The 23,193-nt window shown below is 35.6% G+C and overlaps 3 protein-coding genes across 4 annotated transcripts; 1 reads left to right on the top strand and 2 right to left on the bottom strand.

The window, feature by feature from the left end:
- Positions 1-3,798: 3,798 nt before the first annotated feature.
- On the bottom strand, positions 3,799-11,867 carry LOC144441019 (crystallin J1A-like). The gene is made up of 7 exons (XM_078130529.1): positions 11,440-11,867; positions 8,553-8,729; positions 7,936-8,109; positions 6,622-6,778; positions 5,875-6,065; positions 5,308-5,447; positions 3,799-4,305 (listed from the first exon to the last, which is right to left on the bottom strand). The coding sequence occupies exons 1-7, from the start codon at positions 11,618-11,620 to the stop codon at positions 4,216-4,218; spliced, it is 1,110 nt and encodes a 369-aa protein (XP_077986655.1). The 5' UTR covers positions 11,621-11,867; the 3' UTR covers positions 3,799-4,215.
- An 860-nt stretch (positions 11,868-12,727) lies between these two features.
- Positions 12,728-18,072, top strand: LOC144441485 (crystallin J1A-like). Of its 2 annotated transcripts, none has more exons than XM_078131067.1 (7): positions 12,728-12,799; positions 13,355-13,531; positions 14,330-14,491; positions 15,330-15,486; positions 16,148-16,326; positions 17,154-17,293; positions 17,799-18,072. In XM_078131067.1, exons 1-7 carry the CDS (start codon positions 12,733-12,735, stop codon positions 17,889-17,891), a joined length of 975 nt encoding a protein of 324 aa, XP_077987193.1. In that variant the 5' UTR covers positions 12,728-12,732; the 3' UTR covers positions 17,892-18,072. The 2 variants fall into 2 exon arrangements, with proteins under 2 accessions (XP_077987193.1, XP_077987194.1); XM_078131068.1 differs by lacking the exon at positions 12,728-12,799 and adding an exon at positions 12,971-13,069.
- A 1,393-nt stretch (positions 18,073-19,465) lies between these two features.
- Positions 19,466-22,880, bottom strand: LOC144441368 (small RNA 2'-O-methyltransferase-like). Its single transcript, XM_078130925.1, has 6 exons — positions 22,740-22,880; positions 22,007-22,254; positions 21,600-21,782; positions 20,875-21,046; positions 20,263-20,489; positions 19,466-19,810 (listed from the first exon to the last, which is right to left on the bottom strand). Exons 1-6 carry the CDS (start codon positions 22,878-22,880, stop codon positions 19,624-19,626), a joined length of 1,158 nt encoding a protein of 385 aa, XP_077987051.1. The 3' UTR covers positions 19,466-19,623.
- Between the last annotated feature and the right edge of the window lie 313 nt (positions 22,881-23,193).

Below are 23,193 nucleotides of genomic sequence, written 5' to 3'. Positions count from 1 at the left end.
AGCTGCAGTTTAACGTTCGCTGTTCAAATTGGCTTGTGAATAATGGCCAGTATGTTGTACACGTTGAACTCGATTGAGGACACAGAGTGCCTAGTTACCAAAGTGGGAGAGAACTGTGAGGGCGCCATGTCATAATGCATTTTATTTATATATTTATTTATAGACTGCAACGTAATTACGAATTGTGATTTAGGGAAAAACTCCAATAGAACGAATGGGGTGTTTAAAGTGTAGTCTTGCTGCTAGACGTTCGGGCTTTCTTTCGATACTATAAGCGAACGAAGTTCGCAGTGAGGGCTTGCCCACTTGGATGTTCCATCCTCGATAGCGATGTTCGGTCGTATGTCGTATTGTATCGGAAGAACATCCGAGGTCTAGCAGCTAGACTATTTAAAGTGGTACCGTGTGTAATCTGGAACCACTATAGTTATATGAGCTATAATAGTGAGGTCCTTTTTTCAGCTACAGTCAGCTGTGCACAATAGAACACATAGACTGTCAACAGTCGTCTTGACTTTTTTGTAATTTAACTTTAATACTATTGTTGCCGCTGAAATTAATATAATTAAACATGGTGTGCACAGGATAGGACGTCCCATAAAGCCAAGACAGGCGCTAGATTATATTTTAGGTGTTCGAATCCCCAATGAGTGAGTAGCGCGTTCTGTATAGTTCTGTACCTGCATACTTTTGTATGTTATAGGTTATGTATTTGCACACAACTAACATTAAAATAAAACATATTTCAGAAGGTTTTTGAGGAATACGACAAAATATAATCTGCGTCTGAATACAGACTATAGAACACACTAAAAGTAATCTTTGCATATAGCAGACTGATCCAGAGAATGGCTCAGTTACCGCGTAAACAACGTATGTGCGTGCGAACGGTGTGATCATGAAGTGATGGTGACTGGGTATTTTTGCAATAAGGCTTACTTACAGATGATGTCTATTTTGAATTTTAATTTCCTTCCTTGTATGTATTAGTCTTCAGATTCAACGAAAATATCAAACAAAACACTTGAAAACCCTGAAAACCTAGTCTTTCTCACAGGGGAGTGTAATATTTCATACATTGTTGTTTTCCAGGTCTACAGACTAAATATAACAACCTTTTGACGATATATTCCTACCTGTAAGGCGAAAATTTCTAGTATAGAGATTGATACATTTGTAGCAGCAAGATTCGTATGATATTTTCCTAAGAAAAGGGCAATAATACATGCCACTGTGGTCTTTCTGTAGTACAACACCCCCGACAACATCATGTCGCCCGTAGATTCCTGGTTTCGCTTACGTCGACGTTGTGGGCGCACTGTCAAACCGATATCCCGTTGCGAGGACGCTCGACGCGGAAGCGCTCACTCAAACGTCATATGAAGACAGGGGATAAAACGGATGGCGGAGAAGGTGTCACGAGTGTGCGCGTCCGCGCCCTTAATAGCCAATATTGCAACGATGCATTCATCCGACACTCTTGCTACAAAATTAAGTGAGCTACCAAACTGAATATAAACTACTAGTAATTTCGAAGATACAAATTGCCAACATGTATTTGTTTATAATGTGGTCCTATAATGAACATAATCATGTTTCATAAATGAAAACCCATATACCTCTTCATTACAGCGTTCATGTCGGCACGATATATTTCTTGAACTCAAGCATCATATGCATTACACATAATTCTACCACTACAAATTACAATAAGGAAAGACTGGCCATGGGTTTGTGAGTGGCGAAGATAACCTGTGGCAAATCAAGGAACCCGTCTCTTTCCAGTGATTCGACAGTAGTAGAACTTTCTTCATATAAGTAGATAGCTTCATTACTTCGTCGGAATGCTTTCAGCGCTGGTTTGATTTCTGTAATCGGGTATGGCCCCGGTAAATCACAAAAAACAGTCCCTTTCTTGTTATCCTGTGTCGCCATTTTTGCCGTTAAGGCGTCACTGTAGCCGCAGTTTAACGTTATGTCAAAAGCCCGTCGCCAACTCAGCCCATCGCCAACTTGGCCCACTCGGGCGGTCTACCCATTTATTTATTGATTGATTGATTGATTGATTGCATCCCTTTTGTATCAGGGGCTCACTAAGATTGTTAGCAGCAACACTAATAAACCAATAAACCAAATTTAAACTGAATGCCTCCCGTAAGGGAATAACTAATTATGCAAATAACTCATTAAACTAAAAAAACAACAACTATGGTAACAGGCTTATTTTGGGACAAGCCTGCTTTCTTAGGTTAATGTATGTGCCAAATTATACGGAATTTGAAGAGTGCATGATACTTAGTTAATATCGTTCATTATTCAAAATACTCATTTAAGGTAAAAGTTGTAGCAACAAACTTCATAGGACATATTATACGACATTTGAAGCTTGCATATTTAAGATACAGCCTAGTTACCTGAGATCATTAATTATGCAAATTTTTCATTTGTTATGGATTACGCATGTACTAAATGATATTGAAATTCAAGTATGCATTCTTATGATATCTCCTAATTACCTAAATTAGGTATAAAAATGTGAATTTTGGTCAAAAACATATCTCAAAAAGTACTTGGTCAATGAGACTGAAACTTGGTGAGATGTTTCTATAAGTGTTATTCTGCAGATTTTCTTCAAAACATTTGGGCACACATTTTGCTCTAGCAACCATGACCACGCCCTTAGCAACAACCAAATGGCAGTATATTTTGGTCAAATAACATCATCTGGTAGGCAAGTGAGTAAACATTCAAAAAATGTATTCAAATACCCCTAGCAACCATGGCCACGCCCACAGCAACAGTCAAACGGTGCTGTATTTCACAAAGATGACGGATTCTTAGACAAGTGAACAAACATTCAAAAAGTGTATGCAAATATTCCTAGCAACAAGACTACGCCCATAGTAACAGCCAAGTGATCACGTATATTGCAAAAATAACATCAGGGATTCATAGACAAGTGAATGAACCTTGTATGCAAATATGTCTGGCAACATGACCACACCCATAGCAACAGCCAAATGATCGCGTATATTGCAAAGATAACAACAGGATTGGATAGTACTTTCGTTTTTATGCCTGTTTAAAACCATGGGAAAAACGCCCCCAACGTTGGATTACAAAGCAACACAGTTTCGAACAGCCTGAAACATTTCATGTATTAATGATTATCAACAGCAAAACATTCAATATACATACTGTAACACAACAATTATTTTACTATACTTTGAAAAATTTAGTGACTTTGATGATGATTCTAGCTCCATATCTCGGAACAACAGATGTGTTTCCAATTTAACACTTTGGTGGTACGATTTTAACATGTGTCACTTAAATACTACGGTACTAGACTTGAGTACACAGCCTATATATGATGTCAATGGAGTCAAGGATTGAGTGCATGACCAAAATACCAGCAGAAAAATACTATTCTAAACCTAAATAACCTTACTTTCATTTGCTTTGCAGTGTCTTTCTTTCTTTGGTTGGTTGCTATGTCTTTGCTAAATTAATATAATGAATGGCCAACATCTGTGACATGTTCAGCAGTCCATGGCATTTGGTGGGGGTCTGAGCTTAAATACAGGTGACTGCGCTTCATCTGTGACCCCATACTTACTCTTTCAGACACACATTATTGCGAATGACAGCTCACAAACAAAAGTTTTATGTAATTATTAAATTTTTAATATTCCATTCTTCAATGAAATGAAATCTGCATAAACATATATAAAAATGTACAGATCAAGTGGATAGATATACGGATATATAAATCTTTATTTTGTAAAAATACCCTAATCTTACATTATATGCTTTTCAAAAACACAGATTTTCGAATACCCTGTTATGCCTGTAATTGTGCTCTATACTATTAAACTAAATCTGAAATACTAGTAGGTTACAGTAGTTAAATGATGGACTCCTGTAGCTGTGACTGCAAGTATTATCTCAAAATTTTGGTTCTAGTACAGGTTTGGTGTACTTTTAAACGGGCAAGAATTAATGAAACTGAGACAGTTAAGGGGAGGATCCACTGTCTATGATCGAAACTTGCAAAAAATTCTATGTAGTGCTACCAAGAGTACTAATGATACCATCCAATGAGTGCTCCATAAAGCAGCAAATATACCCTGTATATGTCCTTTGACAAGGTTACAATGAAGGAGTTATTTCTTAACATTTCATACTGAGCCTGATATCAGCCTTTCACTGAATTCATTTGACTAATTTTGTTGCTAAATCTAAAACTTGTTGGTAATGAAGCGTTTTTGCTTTCCATTCATCACGAATTGAATCCAATCCACCCTGAAAGAAAATGAGACAAAAAATGTATGATTATTTTCGTATATATGTGGCTGTTAGGTGTATACTCATTATAACTTTTGAGACACTACACACAATTGATATTTATTGAGGAAAAAACTGAATCTTATGTCCATACTTGTGGCCTTGTACACCAGTCTAAAGTTCTGAAGTCTGTGTTGATACATAGATCATAAAGTCTTCTCCAAGATCTATGGTTGATACAGTAACCTATACAGATGACCTTACAAGTTACATCACTTAGTGTACATTCATTTTGATGAATGATTTGTGTGATACGAACTGCTTTTCCATGTATAAGTTGGCAGTTGGGGATAAAAGTATAATTTTATGGCAACAGATGCCCTTTTACATGATAATGAAAGTAATCATGCAGTGACGCAGTTATGGACACCTTCTCTTCAATCACTGTACATTTGATGAGAATGCAACTTATAAGGATTTGGGCCAAATTTGAATGCATGTCTGTGTTATTTTTGTTTCATATGACATTCTCATATTCGTATGTTATTGTCCTTACTGAAACACAAATCACCATTTTTAATCATGTGATCAGTTGCATCTCATTTAGGCAAACTGAAAAAATGATTCGCAGACAACATCAAAATTGAAAAGAATGTACATACACAAACCTACCGATGCTATACGGAGATTCTATTGAATTCTCTTTTCAAGGCATAAATGTACATAAATACAATACTATGCAAGGTCTATATTAGTATTTTACAAGATCAAAATAGTGGCCTGTATCCCTTTAAAAGTATATACAGTTAAACTCTTACACCCCTGCAGCAGTGACAAGGCTGGGACAGGGGTACCGACATCCCTGTAGCAGCGCGCAGGGGTGTTGGCACCAGCCCTTTAACAGACAGCGCGTGCTCGCTTAATACTAGGATGTAAAAACACCCTATAGTAGCCCAGCTAGAATCCCTGCCGCAGGGGCAATATAGATCTCCTGCAATTATGATATATATATATACTGACCTGTGCAGCCATACAGGCACCAATCATTCCTGCTCTACTAGCATTGTCACCGCCAGCCAAAATGGTAGCACGTACACCTGATGTGTAGTCTGGCTGTGTTAAAATAGCATGTATGGATGTCTGGAAGGCATCAGGTAAATCTGTACTCAGAAAAGAGAAAAATTAACTTATTGGCTGAGGGCTAAGAAAAGGGAAAGTGGATAGATTTAGGAGGTACAAAACACTGTTTTAACTGAAAACTTGAGACAATTTTTGTATTTCTCATTGTAACACCTTGAAATGATGGGTTGGTCACTTCATGAACAAAAAAAGATAAGATAAATAAGTGTTCGTGATGCTTTCAATTCATGATTTTACTTAAGTTTAAATAATCTGTATACCTTAAAGTCAGGAAAATACATGAACTTCAGAAACAAACAATATTTTCTTCCAGATATACACGTTTGGTGTCATAATCTTACCATCAAAGAATTATTTTTCCTGATCTGGTCATAGGGGTTGTAATTTCTAAACAATTTTGGGTCAGTTTCAAGAGAAAAACAAAAAAAGGGGCAAACTATTACTCACTACAACTTTTGCCGAAGTGGACTGCGGCTTCTGTGTTTGATTTTTCTGTGATCTTGAAAACTTGTTCCAAATTTTCAACAATTTCTGCATCTTTGGGACTAGCCAATTTTCTGTCTTCTTTCTTCAAAGCGTCAATCAGTTTCTTGATAGCGTTGTCACTTGGACCATTCAAGATATAGTCTTCTAATAATCTGACAAAAAAGTGAAGAAAGTATGTTTCTGTACTATATTTCAAATTTTATATATCTTTTAATTGAGATATAGTTACCTTATAATATTGGAATCTAGCTTTACGTAACTTTATAGCTTCCGTACTAATCATTCATATGTCATCAATGTATTGAGACATATATCATATATATCTACATATTTTTTTTTTAGTTTTTTACATTTTTTTTTTACAATTTTCTTATTTCATTTTATTTTATTTTATTTGTATTTCCATACCATCCAACATGCATATTCCAATAACAGGATGAGCAAATAGTAAAAAAGCAAACAATTATCAATATACAATTATCAATATATCAATATATCAATATATATATATATATATATATATATATATATATATATACATACATATCTATATATAATGACAGATTTCACTGTATCAGGGGAAAGGGGGGGGGGGCATATTTACATACCTGGTAGCTGCCAATCCAATGGCAATATGTTCTGTATGGAGGGCAGGGGAGGGGAGGGAAGGTAGTGGAAAGTAGCGACAGGGGTTATATGTACACTTACCTGGCAGCTGCCAATCCAATGGCTATGTTTTCTTCATGTAACATAGTTACTTCAATGACAGACTTTACTTTATCAAGGAGATCAGGTTGTCCAGCATACTTAGCAACAAGTGGAGGAACAACAGCTACAGCATGCATATCAATTTGTGACTCAGAGCCTGAAACAAGTATGACAATTGGCATGAGATAAAAGTTCTTTTCAAAACTAACAAAATGAAAATAATCCTTTGCCAAAAGCTGTGTTCTCAAATAGTACTTACTTGAACAGTGGAGAATATATTGTTCATGTTCTCAGAATCAATAGGACAGTACAATATAGTTACTTTGGAACAGAAATTAGATGTGAATGCAGCATTTTGATCCATCTACTATGGACCTGGATCACACACTGATTTAATAAGGGATTTTACATCTTGTTGCAGATCTCATGAGATATGCAAATATGCCTAGCAACAACGGTTGTCAAACATGTGATCGCAGTCAAGCTTTAGCCGTGGCCATGTGCGATGATGTAGAGAACAATAGTGTTGCTAAGCATTCAACACTTTCAGCTTGACCACCCTCAAGTGGTTGCCATGGATGCAATGGCTCACGCGGGATCTTGTGAGATCTGCCGCAAGACGAAGAACGGCTAATTATTCAGCATTGATGTCTTCAATGTTAGTCCACCAGTTTTGAAAATATCAACCCTGAATGATTAAATCAAAATATCGATTCATTTCTAATTTACCATTCCAAAGTAACTATATTTTACTGTTCTTGTTACTTGAAGTTATTTAAAGTGAGATTTATTTTTTAAAAACATGGTGAAAAATATTGCAAGGCAAAACCTGCTTTCACATATCATAATGTGAGAGGTTGTCCAAAGATTTTCACTGAACACATTGGAAAAAAACTTTCCTTTTATATCAAACTATGCGTAAAATGAAAAGTGAATTGAGTTATACGTTGAGCGTGACCCCTTTGAGTCAATTGAACATTCAGTACTTACAGTAATGTAACATACTTTGTAAGTTTCTTTCACAAGACGTTAACGATTACCTGCTTGGTTCTTTTTCCATTGTGTGATTCCTTCATTCACAACTATTTTGAACATCATCGAAAAAATTGTGTTCTCAAGGAAATGGGTCCGAGTCTTCATTACAATAATGTTAAATAGGGGTGGTTTTTACAAAAAATTATTTACTAAATCAAATTGAAAAATATCAGAACAAAACTTTCCCTTTTTATAAATATTGAAATCAACATTTAGTGAAGATTTCTTACACAATTTTTTTTTGTGACAAATAAATAACAATCAAAGATAAGCTCTTACCAAGGACTGGTTGTTTTTCTTCATACTTTGGTATAAATTTTTTCATGATAAGTGGCCTCCATGGTCCTGTAATTGGTAACTTTCTGCCAGAATTTAGATTCCCTTCTGTTTCATATTCTGATTTTGGTCCAAAAAACTTATACATGCGTTCAGCATAGTCTTCTAGATTCACACCTACCAAAAAAGTAAATGGATTTTATTTCCGTTGAAAAGAATTCTGATATATCTCTTGTGTTTGTGTGTGTGTGTGTGTGTGTGTGTGTGTGTGTGTGTGTGTGTGTGTGTGTGTGTGTGTGTGTGCAAAGTACTGGTACTTAAACTCATGGCTATGATAACTAAACTAAGAGAATCACCATCATTGTTTGTGAACTTGTATTTCAAGAACAACAAAACCAATGACATAGACATTCCTTGTTGTGACATAGAATGACCTGGATATAAATCCCTTATTTTCAGTCCAAATATGTACTACTTGCTTGTGTATGATTCTACTAACTTCCATCTCTGGCAATATTAAAAGTCAGATGGGTAAAGTTACCCATATGGAATATTAAACCTGAAATACTGGTATTAATGACACAAACTTGATCAATACCTGTGTAAAATAATGACCTTACCGTTACTTGCAACCAAAGACTCTAGTAACACGACTGCTTGGTCTCCATAAGCACTAGTTCTGCCTACTGGTATGGTATAGAAGAAAGCTGCTGATGGCTCTCTGAACTCAGGATTGGTATATCCTTCAAGTGCTTTATCCAACGCTGTGTTGTTATAGATCCAATGCACTGGCATGGCTATGAAATATAGGGGAGGGGGAGGGGAATTAGACAAAATGAAGGAGGGAGTAATGTGTGTGTGAGAGAGAGAGAGAGAGAGAGAGAGAGAGAGAGAGAGAGAGAGAGAGAGAGAGAGAGAGAGAGAGAGAGAGAGAGAGAGAGAGAGAGAGAGAGAGAGAGAGAGAGAGAGAGAGAGAGAGAGAGAGAGAGAGAGAGAGGGGGGGGGGGGGAAGGAAATGGAGAGAGAAAGTGAGCGAGCAAGAGTGTACAATTCTTGTTGTGACATAGAATGACCTGGATATAAATCCCTTATTTTCAGTTCAAATATGTACTACTTGCTTGTGTATGATTCTAACTTTAGACATGAAATGGCATAGTAAGCAACCCATTATGGTAAATGATTTGTAAAATACAGTCATTTCCAGCATTCCATATTTTTGGTTACCCCAAATAAGGAGAATGCCTTTGTGCAGTGTCAATAACTGTGTTTCACCATCTATTCTCATATAACATACACATATCTAGCCAATCAAGTGTATATGTACCAGCCACTATTGTCCACACTTGAGGTATGATGGCAATATTATAATTCCCTACACATGATAAATACAAATAATGTTTGCATTAATGTAGTCAGAGGCAAATAGGATACAGAATCGTGTCTACTCTAGTATAAATATACTAGTCTAAGAACATTTTCACAATTTTAAACAGAAGAAGACATATATATTTGCAATACATGATTGTGTATATTACCAAGTTGACCATTTTGTCTTGTACAGTTTCTTATTTGTCACCTAAAACCTGGGCTTAAGTTACATCTCAACAAAGTAACCATGGCAATAACCTGATCAACCATATCAATGTACAGATACACAATGTGTTAGCCTTAGTTCTATTGTACCATATTTGTTCAGTTCTCAAGTGCTCACAATGACTTGACTAAAATTTGACAAGGGCCATAATGACATCATTAATACACATCATCAATTGTAGTCCTAATTTTTCATGTAATTACAGAATTGCTAATAGATAAAATCAATAAATATGATTTGACAATGCAAAGTTTTGAAGGCCAATGCTGTATCTATCAAAGTTTGGGCGAGAAAAGTTGTCTGATAGAGCTTTGGTAAAAAGTTGGTCCAGAACAAGACAATGATCCAATGTAATCTTTATGGCTCTACTGATAATATAACACTATTAATGTGAGAGCCTGGAATATAATCATGGGCCTTTAACAGATATATTTTCTCATTTATTTTTATACCGGATACATTATTTTTAATTTATACAGTAATTATAATGATAATATGAATTTTTGGATGTTTCATCATCCATTCGAAGAATTCTTTTCATGATTCAGGGTTACCAGGAAATATTTATTTTTAACAATTTATTACACCTGCTGGTAGTTACCAATGATTTGCAATTATTACCATCAATGTTATTTGCATGTTTGTGTTGCTGGTATAACCTTCTTACAAATGCCGTGTAAAAGACATGAATTTTTATCTCATTCATGATTAACTCTTTAACCTTCCTCAGTCTGTATGATATGAGCTTTCATTCTGTGCTATGTAATGATATGAGTTATTCTGTGCTATCGGTCAGCACTCAGAGAGCCAATTAGAATTGAATGACACATCTCTCAGTCTACCACTTCCCTTAGTGACACATGTGTTACTATAAAAAGATATATATATTGTTCAACAGATCCAATACCAATAAGCCTTTCCTCATGCTGGTACAACTTTCTCACAAATTTCTATTTCTGTTGACGTGGTAACACTACGCAGTATCATGCAGGCTAACAGTCATGAATTGAACTACATATAATAATAGCAGGAATTAGTGTTCTGTTGATCTCCGTCTAGAACGCAATCCAGTTTATAATCTGTAGTTTCCAAGTCCGGACAGCACCTGAACAGGTGTCAACATTAAGTTCACATACATTAAATGAGTCAGCAAAAAGCGTTTGCCAATAGTGTACTGGAAAAAGTGGAGGGTCAAAGCATGTAATAATAGTTAAACAGACATCTATAGTACTGTACTCAATGTGTTTGGCCAGATATTTGACGTTTGACATGATATCAAATCTCACATTTATCTTTTAACTAAACAGGACAATAATTATACATTATCTAATGATCTCTAATCTCTGGCATGGATCGTTGCCTTTTACATGTAAATATCAGTACTTACATAATCAGTAACTGTGATATTCATATTTCCGTTTCTAATGAATGAAAATTCTATATTCAACACACTTTACGAACAGAATTTACTTTTTGAAAATACGTAATTCCACTCAATAAAGTCTTACAGCTAAATAAACACATTGCTTGTATGTAATTGCACCTTCTTGCCTCCGGTCCATCGTCGCAAACCACGGCCTATTTTACGGCAACGTTCTTAACGCAACGAGATTTCGAAATGTAGTGGTAGAAATAATAACTCTGATTTGCGAGGATGCTCCGGTCCAGACTTCACACTTTTAATACACATTTTGCCTCAGATTAGTATATTTACAAGTGTAAATATGTATTCCTACATGCACATAGAATAATACGGGTGTGATGCTGTCCTTAGAGTCTGAGAATGAACAATCAGAATCTAGTCTCGTAACTCTGGTTACAGACGGATGAGATATTAACAAAAGAAGGGCTGTCATCCCCAAGGGACCGTACCGTACCGGTGATGATCATGCAAGCACAAATTGAAAACTTACCAGCGGCGTCTGCTACAACTGCACCTACTACCGCGGCAACAGCTCGAGCTTTGGCTGCAGAATTCATCTTAGACTGATTGGTGGATGGTGCACGCCAAAACGTTAGGTAGTCACGAAGAAAGTAAGCAGCGAGAACTGGGCTCACTACTATTATGACAACTACCAACTTCTGCATAGTCATCACACAAAGTCAATATCACGATGACAATACAAATTCAGTGATGACGTGACAATGTATGTGGGTCACTGAACTTGTGAAGTACGTCTCCCTCTTCAACACACGAAACAGTGCTTGATGCTTTCCTCCTATCCCCTGGCCGTAAATACTGTAGTATCTTTTGGTTTCACTCTGTACCCTGCTCTGTACGGTCAGCTTATCGACACCGGAATTACGTCAGGGGAAAACCCAATAAATGTCATCACGTGCATCATGGTCGCCTCTGTGAAAATGAAAATGGTGAGGCTAAAAAAGGACACAAATGGCAAATAATAACGAAAATAACAAAAACATAAATACTGAGATCATGATAATGCTTTTTAAAGTGACTGTGACTGATCGTACCGACTTCCTTGTCTGTGGTACTCTGATGTTTACACAGCCTTCTATCAATGTGTATGCAAATGACATTATTAATAGGGCTCGAATTTATTCATATCGAGGCTCGGGGAATCCCTCACGTACAGACACGGCCACGCCCCCAAACGGGAACTGGTAACTTTTCTGAAAGATCTTGAACACCCAAGCTTGAACACCGATCGTATCGTCAGCTGTCCGAGGCCTGCGCCTGAGGTCAGGGTCACTTAAAAATACATCCATCGGCCCTTCAATGCGACATTGATCGATGTTAATGCATCCATGATCATCGATGTTACAAGTATTGCACATGGAGCAACAAATTGTCTTAAATGTAAGATTCCACCGTACCGACCTATTACGCAATCGGGTTGAAAAAGACAGTGCGAGTGAATATTTGCTTGGTCCATAGATAGACCAGTCACTAATATTTCACTGTCCGCATGCATGTCACACAAATTACAACAAATAGGCATATAGAAATATCGATTTTATAGACGTGTGGCTTGGTGGCTTGGTCATTTTATCTCTCTAATAAGTACTTTTTTGATATATTGTCACAAAAACGACAATCCTGAGTTGACACGTGCCTGTGCTCGCACTCATGGATTGGCTCAAAGTCCAAAATGAGTTTTTATCACGTGAATCACAAGGGAGAAGTCGATGCTTCCGGTTGAAAGCTGTTGTCGCCCGTTGTATGTGGTTAGAAATCACCCAGTATGAATTCTGAAGCTAAATCTCGTGCTGTTGCCGCTGTGGTGGGTGCCATAGTTGCTGATGCTGCTTGTAAGTCAGCTTTGACGATGTTATAAGCACTAGAGAACATGTATTTGTTAGATATTATATGGTGTTTTTTTGGTCACAATAACGGTGACAACATTTGCATTTTTTGTGTCAATTCTCGGTGTAAACTGCATATATATATATATGGCCGAGTCTGCTGACAGGCGCCGGTCACGAGACACTCCGTATATTATATATGGCCTAGAGGTTGTTAGATTGATACTGAAAATATTGTGCATGGGCAGACTTCTAAGCCGGCTTCCTTTATTTTGGGTACGTTCACATGTCTTGCTCTAGAGACTAAACAATCATATACAGAGATAGAACAGGTTACAGGTAGTCAACGTGTCGTTCGGAAGAATGAGCAAACATGTTTTATAATACACCATTATAGCATATCAATATGCAAACACGGCTACTGAGTGTACACCATGATTATGACGATTTACGTTATGTATATATGTTGTGTGTATCAAACAAGAACGGGTTGTTACAAATGCGGTTATAATAGTAAACGATGTCGTATATGAAATACATAAATTATGTTTGTCATATCAGGCCAACCGTTACACTGGATATATAAACCGGAAGATATGGAAAATGAGTTGAAGAAAGAAGATAATCCTGAATTCCACGCACTATCGGCTTGTCCATTTTACTCCATCGAGACAGGAAGAACAAGTTTGTATGGTGACCAAACATTCATAGCGCTAGAGTCTCTTGTGGAACAGAATGGTATGTCTAGAAAATCAACACCAGAGTGCATGGTTTACCTTTTAAAAAAAATTGGTTTGCGGGTCCATAAATTTCAACTAATTATGTTATAGATTATTTTCGTGTTTTCGATTGTATCTCAACTTCATCAGTTCGCGGATCACCCCAAGGACTTGGCAAGGTCGCTGAAGTAGAAACCAATGTATTGGTTACAAGCTGTAAATTTTGTATGAGATAGTTTGATCCAAATGCTCAATTTTTTTGAAAGATCATTTACTTCCTACCGTTTTATACAAATGCAAAACCGGAACTAGTGAGTGTTGTAAGCTGCAAAGTTTACAACATGATTTGGTGCATGGACTCTGATACGTTGACACAAACGCCAATTATGTTGGTTGTAATCTTTTCAATACATACATGATGTAGCACTATTCATTAGAAGCACGATCATTTCAATGACATTAATAAGTGACCAATTGAAAATGAAATTCACGATTTAAAGATTATTTCAAATATAACATTCGATATTGACAGTTCAAATGGTCACTCAATGTCACGAATTCAAAACTCTCCACTGTTATTTTTGACAGCGAAGTTATTTTGGCATCTGACAGTGCTGGTATGAATTGTACAGGTAACGTATATAAATACTGGTATATCGCACTTGTGTGTGCATGTTTCAGAAATATTCTTGTCGTGTCAACAGCATTGCAACCTCGAGTTGTTCAAATTGCAGCATCTATTAACCTGTCATGTCATAGAAAGTAATATTTATTACATCAAAAACAGTGGCTTGTATTTTGATTCATTCCTACTTAGATATCGACATAGCAGACTACTCCGAACGTTTGTTTAACTACTATGGACCAGGGTCAGAGTGTGAAAAAGCCAAGAACGAGGAAGGTTATCCAAAACATGGACCCTGGACACCAGGACCTATTAAAACCTTCTTAAGCAAATACAAAACTGACCCTGTAACAGGTATATATATATATATATATATATATTTTGTTTTGTCAAAAATGTCCTTGAATGAACGACACATATGTTGTTGAGATCAAATATCCTCAGTTCAATGAAGTGACAGATAGCTGACGTTTCATGATTAACCCTTCTATGAGCTAAAACCTAACACTACTTGGAAATCTATGATGCTATGATTAGAATTGTATAGAACAGGAAAGAGCAATATAGCAGTACTAGTTATTATGAACATGGAAGTATATATAACCATGTACTTTACTGCCATGGTATCACGACAGATGGGTTTCAATGATAAGGAAACTCTTTGAGTCACGAGTGCCAGCAACATCGTTCTGATCATTGTGCCCTTTGCAACTAATAATAGAAGGCTTAGCATGTTGAAGTGGACTGACCTAACGTATTGTGAGTCAGTAATATATGAGGATGTATCTTGAATATCTGGACAAATCACCACTATTTCTTTGGAAATCATTCTTATCATATATATAGAATGTTTTCTGTTGTAAAAAGCATCCGTTGGTGGCGCTCTGATAACCCTTACAAGTTTTGATCAAGTTTCACTTCCTGTACGGACAGTAACAAAAGTTTTTGCACATAATTTTTATTTTTAATTCTTTGATGTTTTTATTAACAAGTTACAAACATGGATTTGGTCTGTGTTCTTTGACATTGTTTTATTTTTTTGAAGAAAAAGTAGTAAAGTAACTGTTTGTTTTAATAATCAAAACTTCAAAATAAAAATTACACATTCCTGGCGATCCACCACTTTAACAATTAACAGTAAGATGTTGAAGTTATTAAAGTAATATTCCTATTTCCACTCGTATCATTTAAGGGGATGAAAAGGGAACAGACATGCATACTACGACTGCTATTATCCCAGTAGTTGCTAAATACGCAGGACAACCTGAAATGTTGGCTAAAGCTCGGAAAATTATAAAAGTTACTTCTACAAATACAGAAGCTATAGCTTTTGGTTTAGCGGGTGCAAGGTACGTAATGTGGTGAATTTTTACGTCAGTCTGCGGAACGAGATACCAAAATTTGGAACCTGACAAGAAACTGTTGTGACGTAAATTTATTCATTATTCCAAACCTTCGTTATTTTGCTTGAATTGACCTTCGCCAGAAGGCGATCAGGCTAAAAACGTAAACATGTACTACGAAGGTCAATTCAAGCAAAATAACGAAGGTAAAATTGCAATGAATGATTAGCCGACATCTACATCGGATTTTAATCAGATTGGGCAATCGCATGCACATGTTAACATACATGCGTACACAGGCATAGGGGTGTGTGGTGTTCCTTAGATTGTTGCTGTCTACGGGCTAAATATAACAACGTTTTTACTATTATTTCCTACTTGTGAGAATAACACGTATTATATCTACTAGTACAGAGATTGATACATTTGTAGCAACAGGAACGGCAATCTAAGCAATAATACGTGCCCCTGTGTACGCAGGTGGATCAACACAGGAATGAAGATTTCTGGGATAGTGGGACAAAATATTCGACAGCTCACACCACTATAAACATATATTTGTATGTACTCTAATAGTGACCAGAGTTGTAAAACCATTCGCTGGTATTAAGATATAGTATGCGATGCATCTATCAGTGATTACAAGTCGGTCTTTTTTATCCAACAGGCTGCTTGAGCAATATATATTGCATGGTGAAGACCCGAAAGCAATAGATACCTTGATGCATACATTGAAAAGTAGCAACAGCATGGCAGATGCACAAGTTGTGAAACATCTAGAAAATGTACTCAAGGAAACAGATAAATCACACGACAATGCTGGCAGAGATTTTGGGATTGCATGTGGTAGGTTTATAAAAAATATTTCGTGCAAATTATTGAAATATGATGTACAAATATTACTTCACATAACCTGTCCATAATTGATCATACTTATAATTATGCCTTTCTTCTTTTATGAAGTAAATAAAGATCGAGTCTAAATCGTCTAAAAAGTCTAAATCGAAATGTTGAGAAAATGATGTGAGTGGTTTAGCTTGTAAACTAGAAATCAAGATCGAAAACAATATGTTTACTTGTGCTTCACTTGATCATAATTTCCAACCGAAATCTGGCACTTCACCAGCACCAAACATGGTGATGAAATTGAACTACGGGTTGAACATGTGTTGAACACAGCTGTCTACGAGTCTGTTCATCCATTCACCAGGGATCCATTCCCAGGTTCTGGTATGTTATTTACCAATGTAACCATAAAGATTATATGGACTATTTTTTTCTTTTGCTCTGTCACATAACAATTCCAAAGTGGAACCTGGGTCTTAACTTTAATAAATGTTATAGTACTATCCATCTTGTCTCCATCAACCTTGCTCTCAATCCGGGACACTTCTACACACTGAAACTGTCCTCAAACTTGTTAATCCCAATGAAACTATCTTCTATTTGTTCATCATTTCAACGACACTGTCAACAATCTTGTTAACTCACAATGCCACCAACCCTCAGCTTTGCCTCAGATAACTTTGAAATAACAGATGGCTACCCAAAAAGTGTCATGTTATATCCACTAAGTAGGCTTGGACTTGTACTAGAGGTATCAGAAAACCTTCCATTAACTAACTGTCTATGACTAAATGAGTAGTTTTTCCTGGTCTTTCTTTCATGTTCAGGTTACCCTGGAGTATTCCAGACAGCTGTCCATGGTCTCTTGACATACAGTAACTATGTGTCAGCTGTACGAGGTACACTCTGTGCAGGAGGTGACAACTGTAGTAGAGCCATGTTTATAGGAGCTTGTAAAGCAGCTGAGGTGGGTAAACATAATATACTGATACCCAACTCCTTGTAATTAGTAGATACATGGATCAAGCAAATCACATTCATGTTAAAATTGAACTAAGAAGTTAAAGACCATCCCTTGATACTGAAATTTTAGATGAGCACCTTATTTCCAAGTTTGATGGCAGGAACGAGACTCTTATCCACGAAATATGGACATATATACCTCAGAAATAAACACCCTAATATGATTTTTGCTGTCAAACCCATTCTTAAATTGGTCCCAAGACATTTTCTACAGAACCAAATAAGTCTGAATAGATATTTTCAACTGGAGTTAGGTGTCTGTATGGAAGCTATCATTGTCATAATAATTCATTTTGAAAACAATACATCTTAATCTTATTGTTATCAAGTGCATCATAATACTAATGTCATATATTGTCAAAATAGACATGTCTTAGACTATCATAGAAGACAAAGGGAAGACTGTAACACTGATGTAAACATAGATAAATATGTTATCTAATTTACAGGGAGGTTTGGGATGCATTCCAGAAGAGTGGAAACAGAAGACATCCTGTCACCAAAACCTACTTGAAATGGCTCAGAAACTTGTTGAGGGATAACTAGTATGGAGAAGTGCGTAGTGCTTTGAAGTTAGATATATATAATCACTTGGAGACCAAGGAGACGTACATGTAGACATGTTTGCTGCTATGTGAGGACAGCATATAGTCCTGTGGATCATCTAATCGGTGAAAATACCAGTATCATAATGCAAATGATTGTTCATGGATGCCCAGTTCATAATATCAAATGAAAATTTCTTATCAGAGAGTCAAAACATTTATTTGGAAGCATATCCCAGATTCTCACTGATGTCTTGTCAACATCATCAGATAGTACACCCTTGTTGATTTAAGATGAAAATTTTGGTTTTGCTTAAAAAAATTCTTTGACTGGGTAGAAATTACATTTGATACCAGCATCAATATAGTGTATTTGCTTTATTATGGTGGAAATAGCTTTGAAGCCATATAAGTGTAATTCCCTAAATATAATTAAAAATTCTACAAAAAACAAAACTAAAATGAGAAAAAAATTGACTAAGTTTATGTGTGAACATCAATAAACTTCATGAAGGTATTTTTGGCAAAAACGATATCTTTGTTTAATGCAAATAAACAAATTTATAATCAATGATCTACATTGATACTTAAAGAAATAAAATTTCCCAATTCACAAAGTAGTAATTGTGATTTGTCCTGTAGACAGAGGAAAATGGGAAACAAGTAAATAATCGGGCTGAGTATATGATCTGCTGCTTATCTTTGAAAATAATAATTTATGTATACACAGTACATCAAATATAATTATTGAGTGTGGCAATTCACTCTAGAGGTGAGATTATTTGAGAAAACATTTTCTCTCTGTCCTCAAGAATCTTGGCTACCTGATTTTGTATTTTGTCAACTTCTACATTGTCATCAATCTGATGTGTAGAAAGCAGCTAGATTTTATTATCTATCTCTATTTCCATTGCTTTAGTGTAGTTTGTTTTTGATTTTTGTTGTTCCAGGTGATTGTCGCCTTGGAAATCAAATGATGAAAATGGAGGTAAATGAAGACATATTGAGAGACCTATATGAATCCCATATTTCTATGGAAAACTTTACACTCAGTAAATATAATGTTGAGTTAGTTTTTTAAAGCTAACTTCAGAAAAATATTCGAAAAAGGATGCCAATTTGCCCCAGGAAATAGACTCGCCATACCAGTGACATGAGCATTGGGTTTTGAATTATATAACTTTCATAAGACATGTAAAAAGTAAACTAAAAACCTTTTCTGAATCAATCTGATCATACAGCACTGATACATGATCTAGAGGTGAGTTCCTAAGTTACATAACTTAAGTATTTTACACATAAAACCTCAAGTTGAAAGAGCAATAAAAGCATATTTGACAGAAAGAACATGGGATAAAACTCTATAAAAATACTTTCTTAAAATCATCACTGCAATTTCCAAGATTATAACTAAATGTCTCCTTCTATATGGTCAACACAAGTCTAGTTCAAGATTCAAGAATTTCCCATATCATTTAGTCATTGTTCTGTTATCATCAACTGGTAAATGTATAGCTGCAATGGATATCTGCTTTAACATTGTTCCTTGTGCAGAAGAAAATATCTCCTCCCTCATGGTGATCCCATGTGGTCATTAGTGTAGCTGGAGCATACTTCATGATTATTCCCAAATCTCCCATGCTCGGGATTATTCCCAAATCTCCCATAGTCAGGATTATTCCCAAATCTTCCATACTCGGGATAATTACCAAATCCTGTACATTAAGGATTATTCCCAAATCTCTTCTTCAATGTGGTTATCAGTCATGCCTTCTGATTGATGATCCTCATCATCGTCAAACCCTTCAATATCTTCATAATCCTCTCCACTGGAATCTTCACTCCATTCCATGTCTAAAACTATGCTTTTCTCATCTTCAGTCAATTGCACATCATCTACATTTCTTAGAATTTCCCTGCAACATTGATAAGAAAGTCTATGATACAGATTATTTCAGTAACAAATTTCTGTCTGTGTGATACAAACAATAGATAAAACAAATTGAGATGACTGTACAGAAACTTTTATAAGCATGGTCAGACATAGATCACTTTATTCTCATACTTTTATCTATGTCTACTTATATCTATTAGAATCCTTAAACAAAACTTTGGGTTAAGATTCTTAACATGGATGTTTAGAAGTACAAGAATAGTAAACAGGATTTGATATTTTACATATGTGGGGCTACATATAGACATATGAATGCTGATAGTCTTTCATTAATATATAATTTTATAAAGATCTATAACACAAAATACAATATACACATTTCACACATAAATATACATTTTGTTTATGGTACTTAAATGATAAAGTTGAAATCACTTTCCATATACCCAAATATTAAACAATACTGGTAAATACCTTAGTTTGTCTACGTTAGAACACAGTTGTCCAACTTTTCTGAACTTTAACAATGATTCCAAAGGGATAGTTGTTCTATTACAGTTTTTATCACTTTCTGTGTATTCTTCATCACTTGAATTTCTATCCTGGTTTCTTGAGAGAAATCTTATGTAATATTGCACTTCTTGTAAAAGTTTTTCTTCAGGTGGAACTTTTTCCTTATATGGATGAACAGCTTCCACAACCTACAGAGTATAATAGTATGTGAGTAGTTACTCGTATGGTGATAGATTTCTGTTACAAATTCTATTAAATTTTAAATTACAGAAACAATGTGTATAAACATGTACTGGGCAGACTAATAAGAACTGATACAAAGGCTGAAAAAAATGTGAAGTCCTTTGTTAACATCTTTTCCTTTATTTCTTGTGTATTTTTAAATTGTAAAGTTAGATGGTGACAAACATCTAAAGTGTGTAACTGTATAAGAACAAAATATAAAGAGGTGTAAATGTCAGCAGAACAAAGCAATTTTTTATCAGCTATATATACTCATATTGATTGGTGGCTTAGGAATACAATACATCAAAATTTAAAACACAGTAATGTAATACTATGTTTTTTCATTACCACTTTGTATTGAATTCCACAGTCGGAGTCTTTTCTCACTGTCTCTACTAATTCATTTCTTGTAAATATTGCTATCTGTGAACAGTATCCAAGATGTTCTGATCCTTCTGGTCCACTTCCAACTCCTGAGTATGTGACTGTGTAATTGTGCTCCTTTGCTATTGAGTTACCCCTGCAGTGATAGTGAAAATAACTGTCAAATTATGATGATAAAGATAATGTACTTGTTTGCTGTAAGATCTTCAAGTGTACCAATTCTGTTGTTCAAAAGAAACCAAACACCTTATCATTTTTTATGGTTCTTTTTAATACTTAATGATATGATTATTATCTACGTCTGCGATTATATGTTTGATAAATGATTTGATGTATTTTATAACTTTACAATAAGGATAGAGATCTTGTCAATTCATAGCACTCACTACACTAGCTTAGTAACATTTATAACTTTTTTAGGTGACCTATGAAAGGATCTGGATATGATGTCAGATTGGATGGAAAGCTTTTCATAACTTGATATCTACACCTCTTGTGTGTTGTCTTATAAAGACACAAGGGGTTTTGCATAAACAAATATTATTCTAGTTGCAAGTTAACCTGAAATATTAATGAATTCATAGTATCATTAGATAGAAGCCCATAATGAATTTAGAAGAACAACATAATGAACTCTTCAATATAAAGAAGTATTGATATATATTCTGACTTTCTTTAAAACATCTCACCAGTCTTGAAACTCTTGTCTTGTCCATTCAAATCTATGATCCCAATGTCTGAATCCTTTGAAGTCTGGAAACAACTCATTAAAGTCTGCATTCGGAGTAGTGATAACGACTACCTTTGGATGGATTTGATGAAATATCACTCTAGGTAAGGCCTGTAATACAGGTGGATCCAAGTGTTCTATGCTGATTAACAGTAGGTGTAGAACAAAAAAATCCATGATGTGAATTAAGAATGTATATGATATAACTGTGTGAGTTGTAAGGTTTTCATGCTTTTTATATGACAATAAAAAATTATACATTTGTATACTGATTGAAAGAGTACAAATACCAACAACCATTAATCTTGTTTTTCTAAACTTGTAGTTTTTGGAATTTCCATTGGAATTATGACAACTGATACTTACAGTTCTACACAAGCTACTAAATCATAATCTGCTAATCTTGTATCATAATCAGCCACTGATCCTTGCAGTAATCTCACAGTCAATGGATTATCCCTTGGAAAAAGATAATCTGTAGTCAATGGTGTAATGATATGTTCTCTGTGTACCAACACTGATCTATCTACATCTACTCCTGTTAACTCTTCAATATATGGTTCATTCTTCAAAAGTCTTATCAGTTTACATTCAGAACACCCCATGTCCAGCACCTGTGAAGAATCATTTGTCATATTGTTCATATGTGAAGGAGGGTTATTACATATCAGCGAGGGCATTAGACTGTAAGCTTTGATACGTTGTGTTGTTCAAGCTTCTAAACCACTGAGTGCTAGATGATAGTGTGGCATGAGTGTCATATCTTAGAGGGCTATGGAATTTTCTTTCTGCACTCCAAATTTGACTTTGAAAGTTTTGAACAGTGCTACTTGACTAGCTGACTATTTCATTTTGAGATTCTGAATAGGATTTGACAGTAGATGTATTGCAAGAGCAGCAATCAAGATGAAAATGTCCAAGAATGTATTCAGATCAAGTTTGCCTTTTTTCTTGTCAACAGATTTCAAACAGAATGCTATTTCAGAAAATGAAAGTATATAATAATCCTGTAGTATGTATTATGTAGTGTGTGTATGACATGTGTGACAGTGTTATAATAATGTAGCAATACCCATATCAGATCACTGGCACTAAATACCTTCTTTGGTTGGCATTTTCTAGCTAGTGTTATCACGGCGTCATATCTCTGTTTGTACAATGGTGGTCGAAACTTAGGTCCACCCATGGTATCTTCATTTTCATGGTGGCTTTTAGCTGCTGTCTTTGTTGTCTCTGCCATGTCATCTTCACTTGTGTCTGTCAGTTTTTCACTGTCTCACCATCATTCTGAAGATGCCAATATAATCAGAAAATGTATGAACTTTGAGTGACATGAATAGTAGATGTATGTTTAGTGTTCAGTGTCATTTTTAAATACCTTTCAGGTGCAGCCAATAGGCAGATTTGTGGTTTTCATTAAATACATGTTGTTTCAGACCAAAAACATGAAAAATGATGTTTTTAATAGAATCCTCCCCTCCCACCAAAAATTGTGGGGGTGGTGTCCCTTAGCTGTTATTATCTCAGATATGTCCCTCCCGCCTGCTGGGTTT

The sequence above is a fragment of the Glandiceps talaboti genome, chromosome 10 (assembly GCF_964340395.1).
Source record: "Glandiceps talaboti chromosome 10, keGlaTala1.1, whole genome shotgun sequence".
Lineage (NCBI taxonomy): Eukaryota > Metazoa > Hemichordata > Enteropneusta > Spengelidae > Glandiceps > Glandiceps talaboti.
Note: the sequence above shows the minus strand (reverse complement) of the source record. Positions and strands in the feature narration are given on the sequence as shown.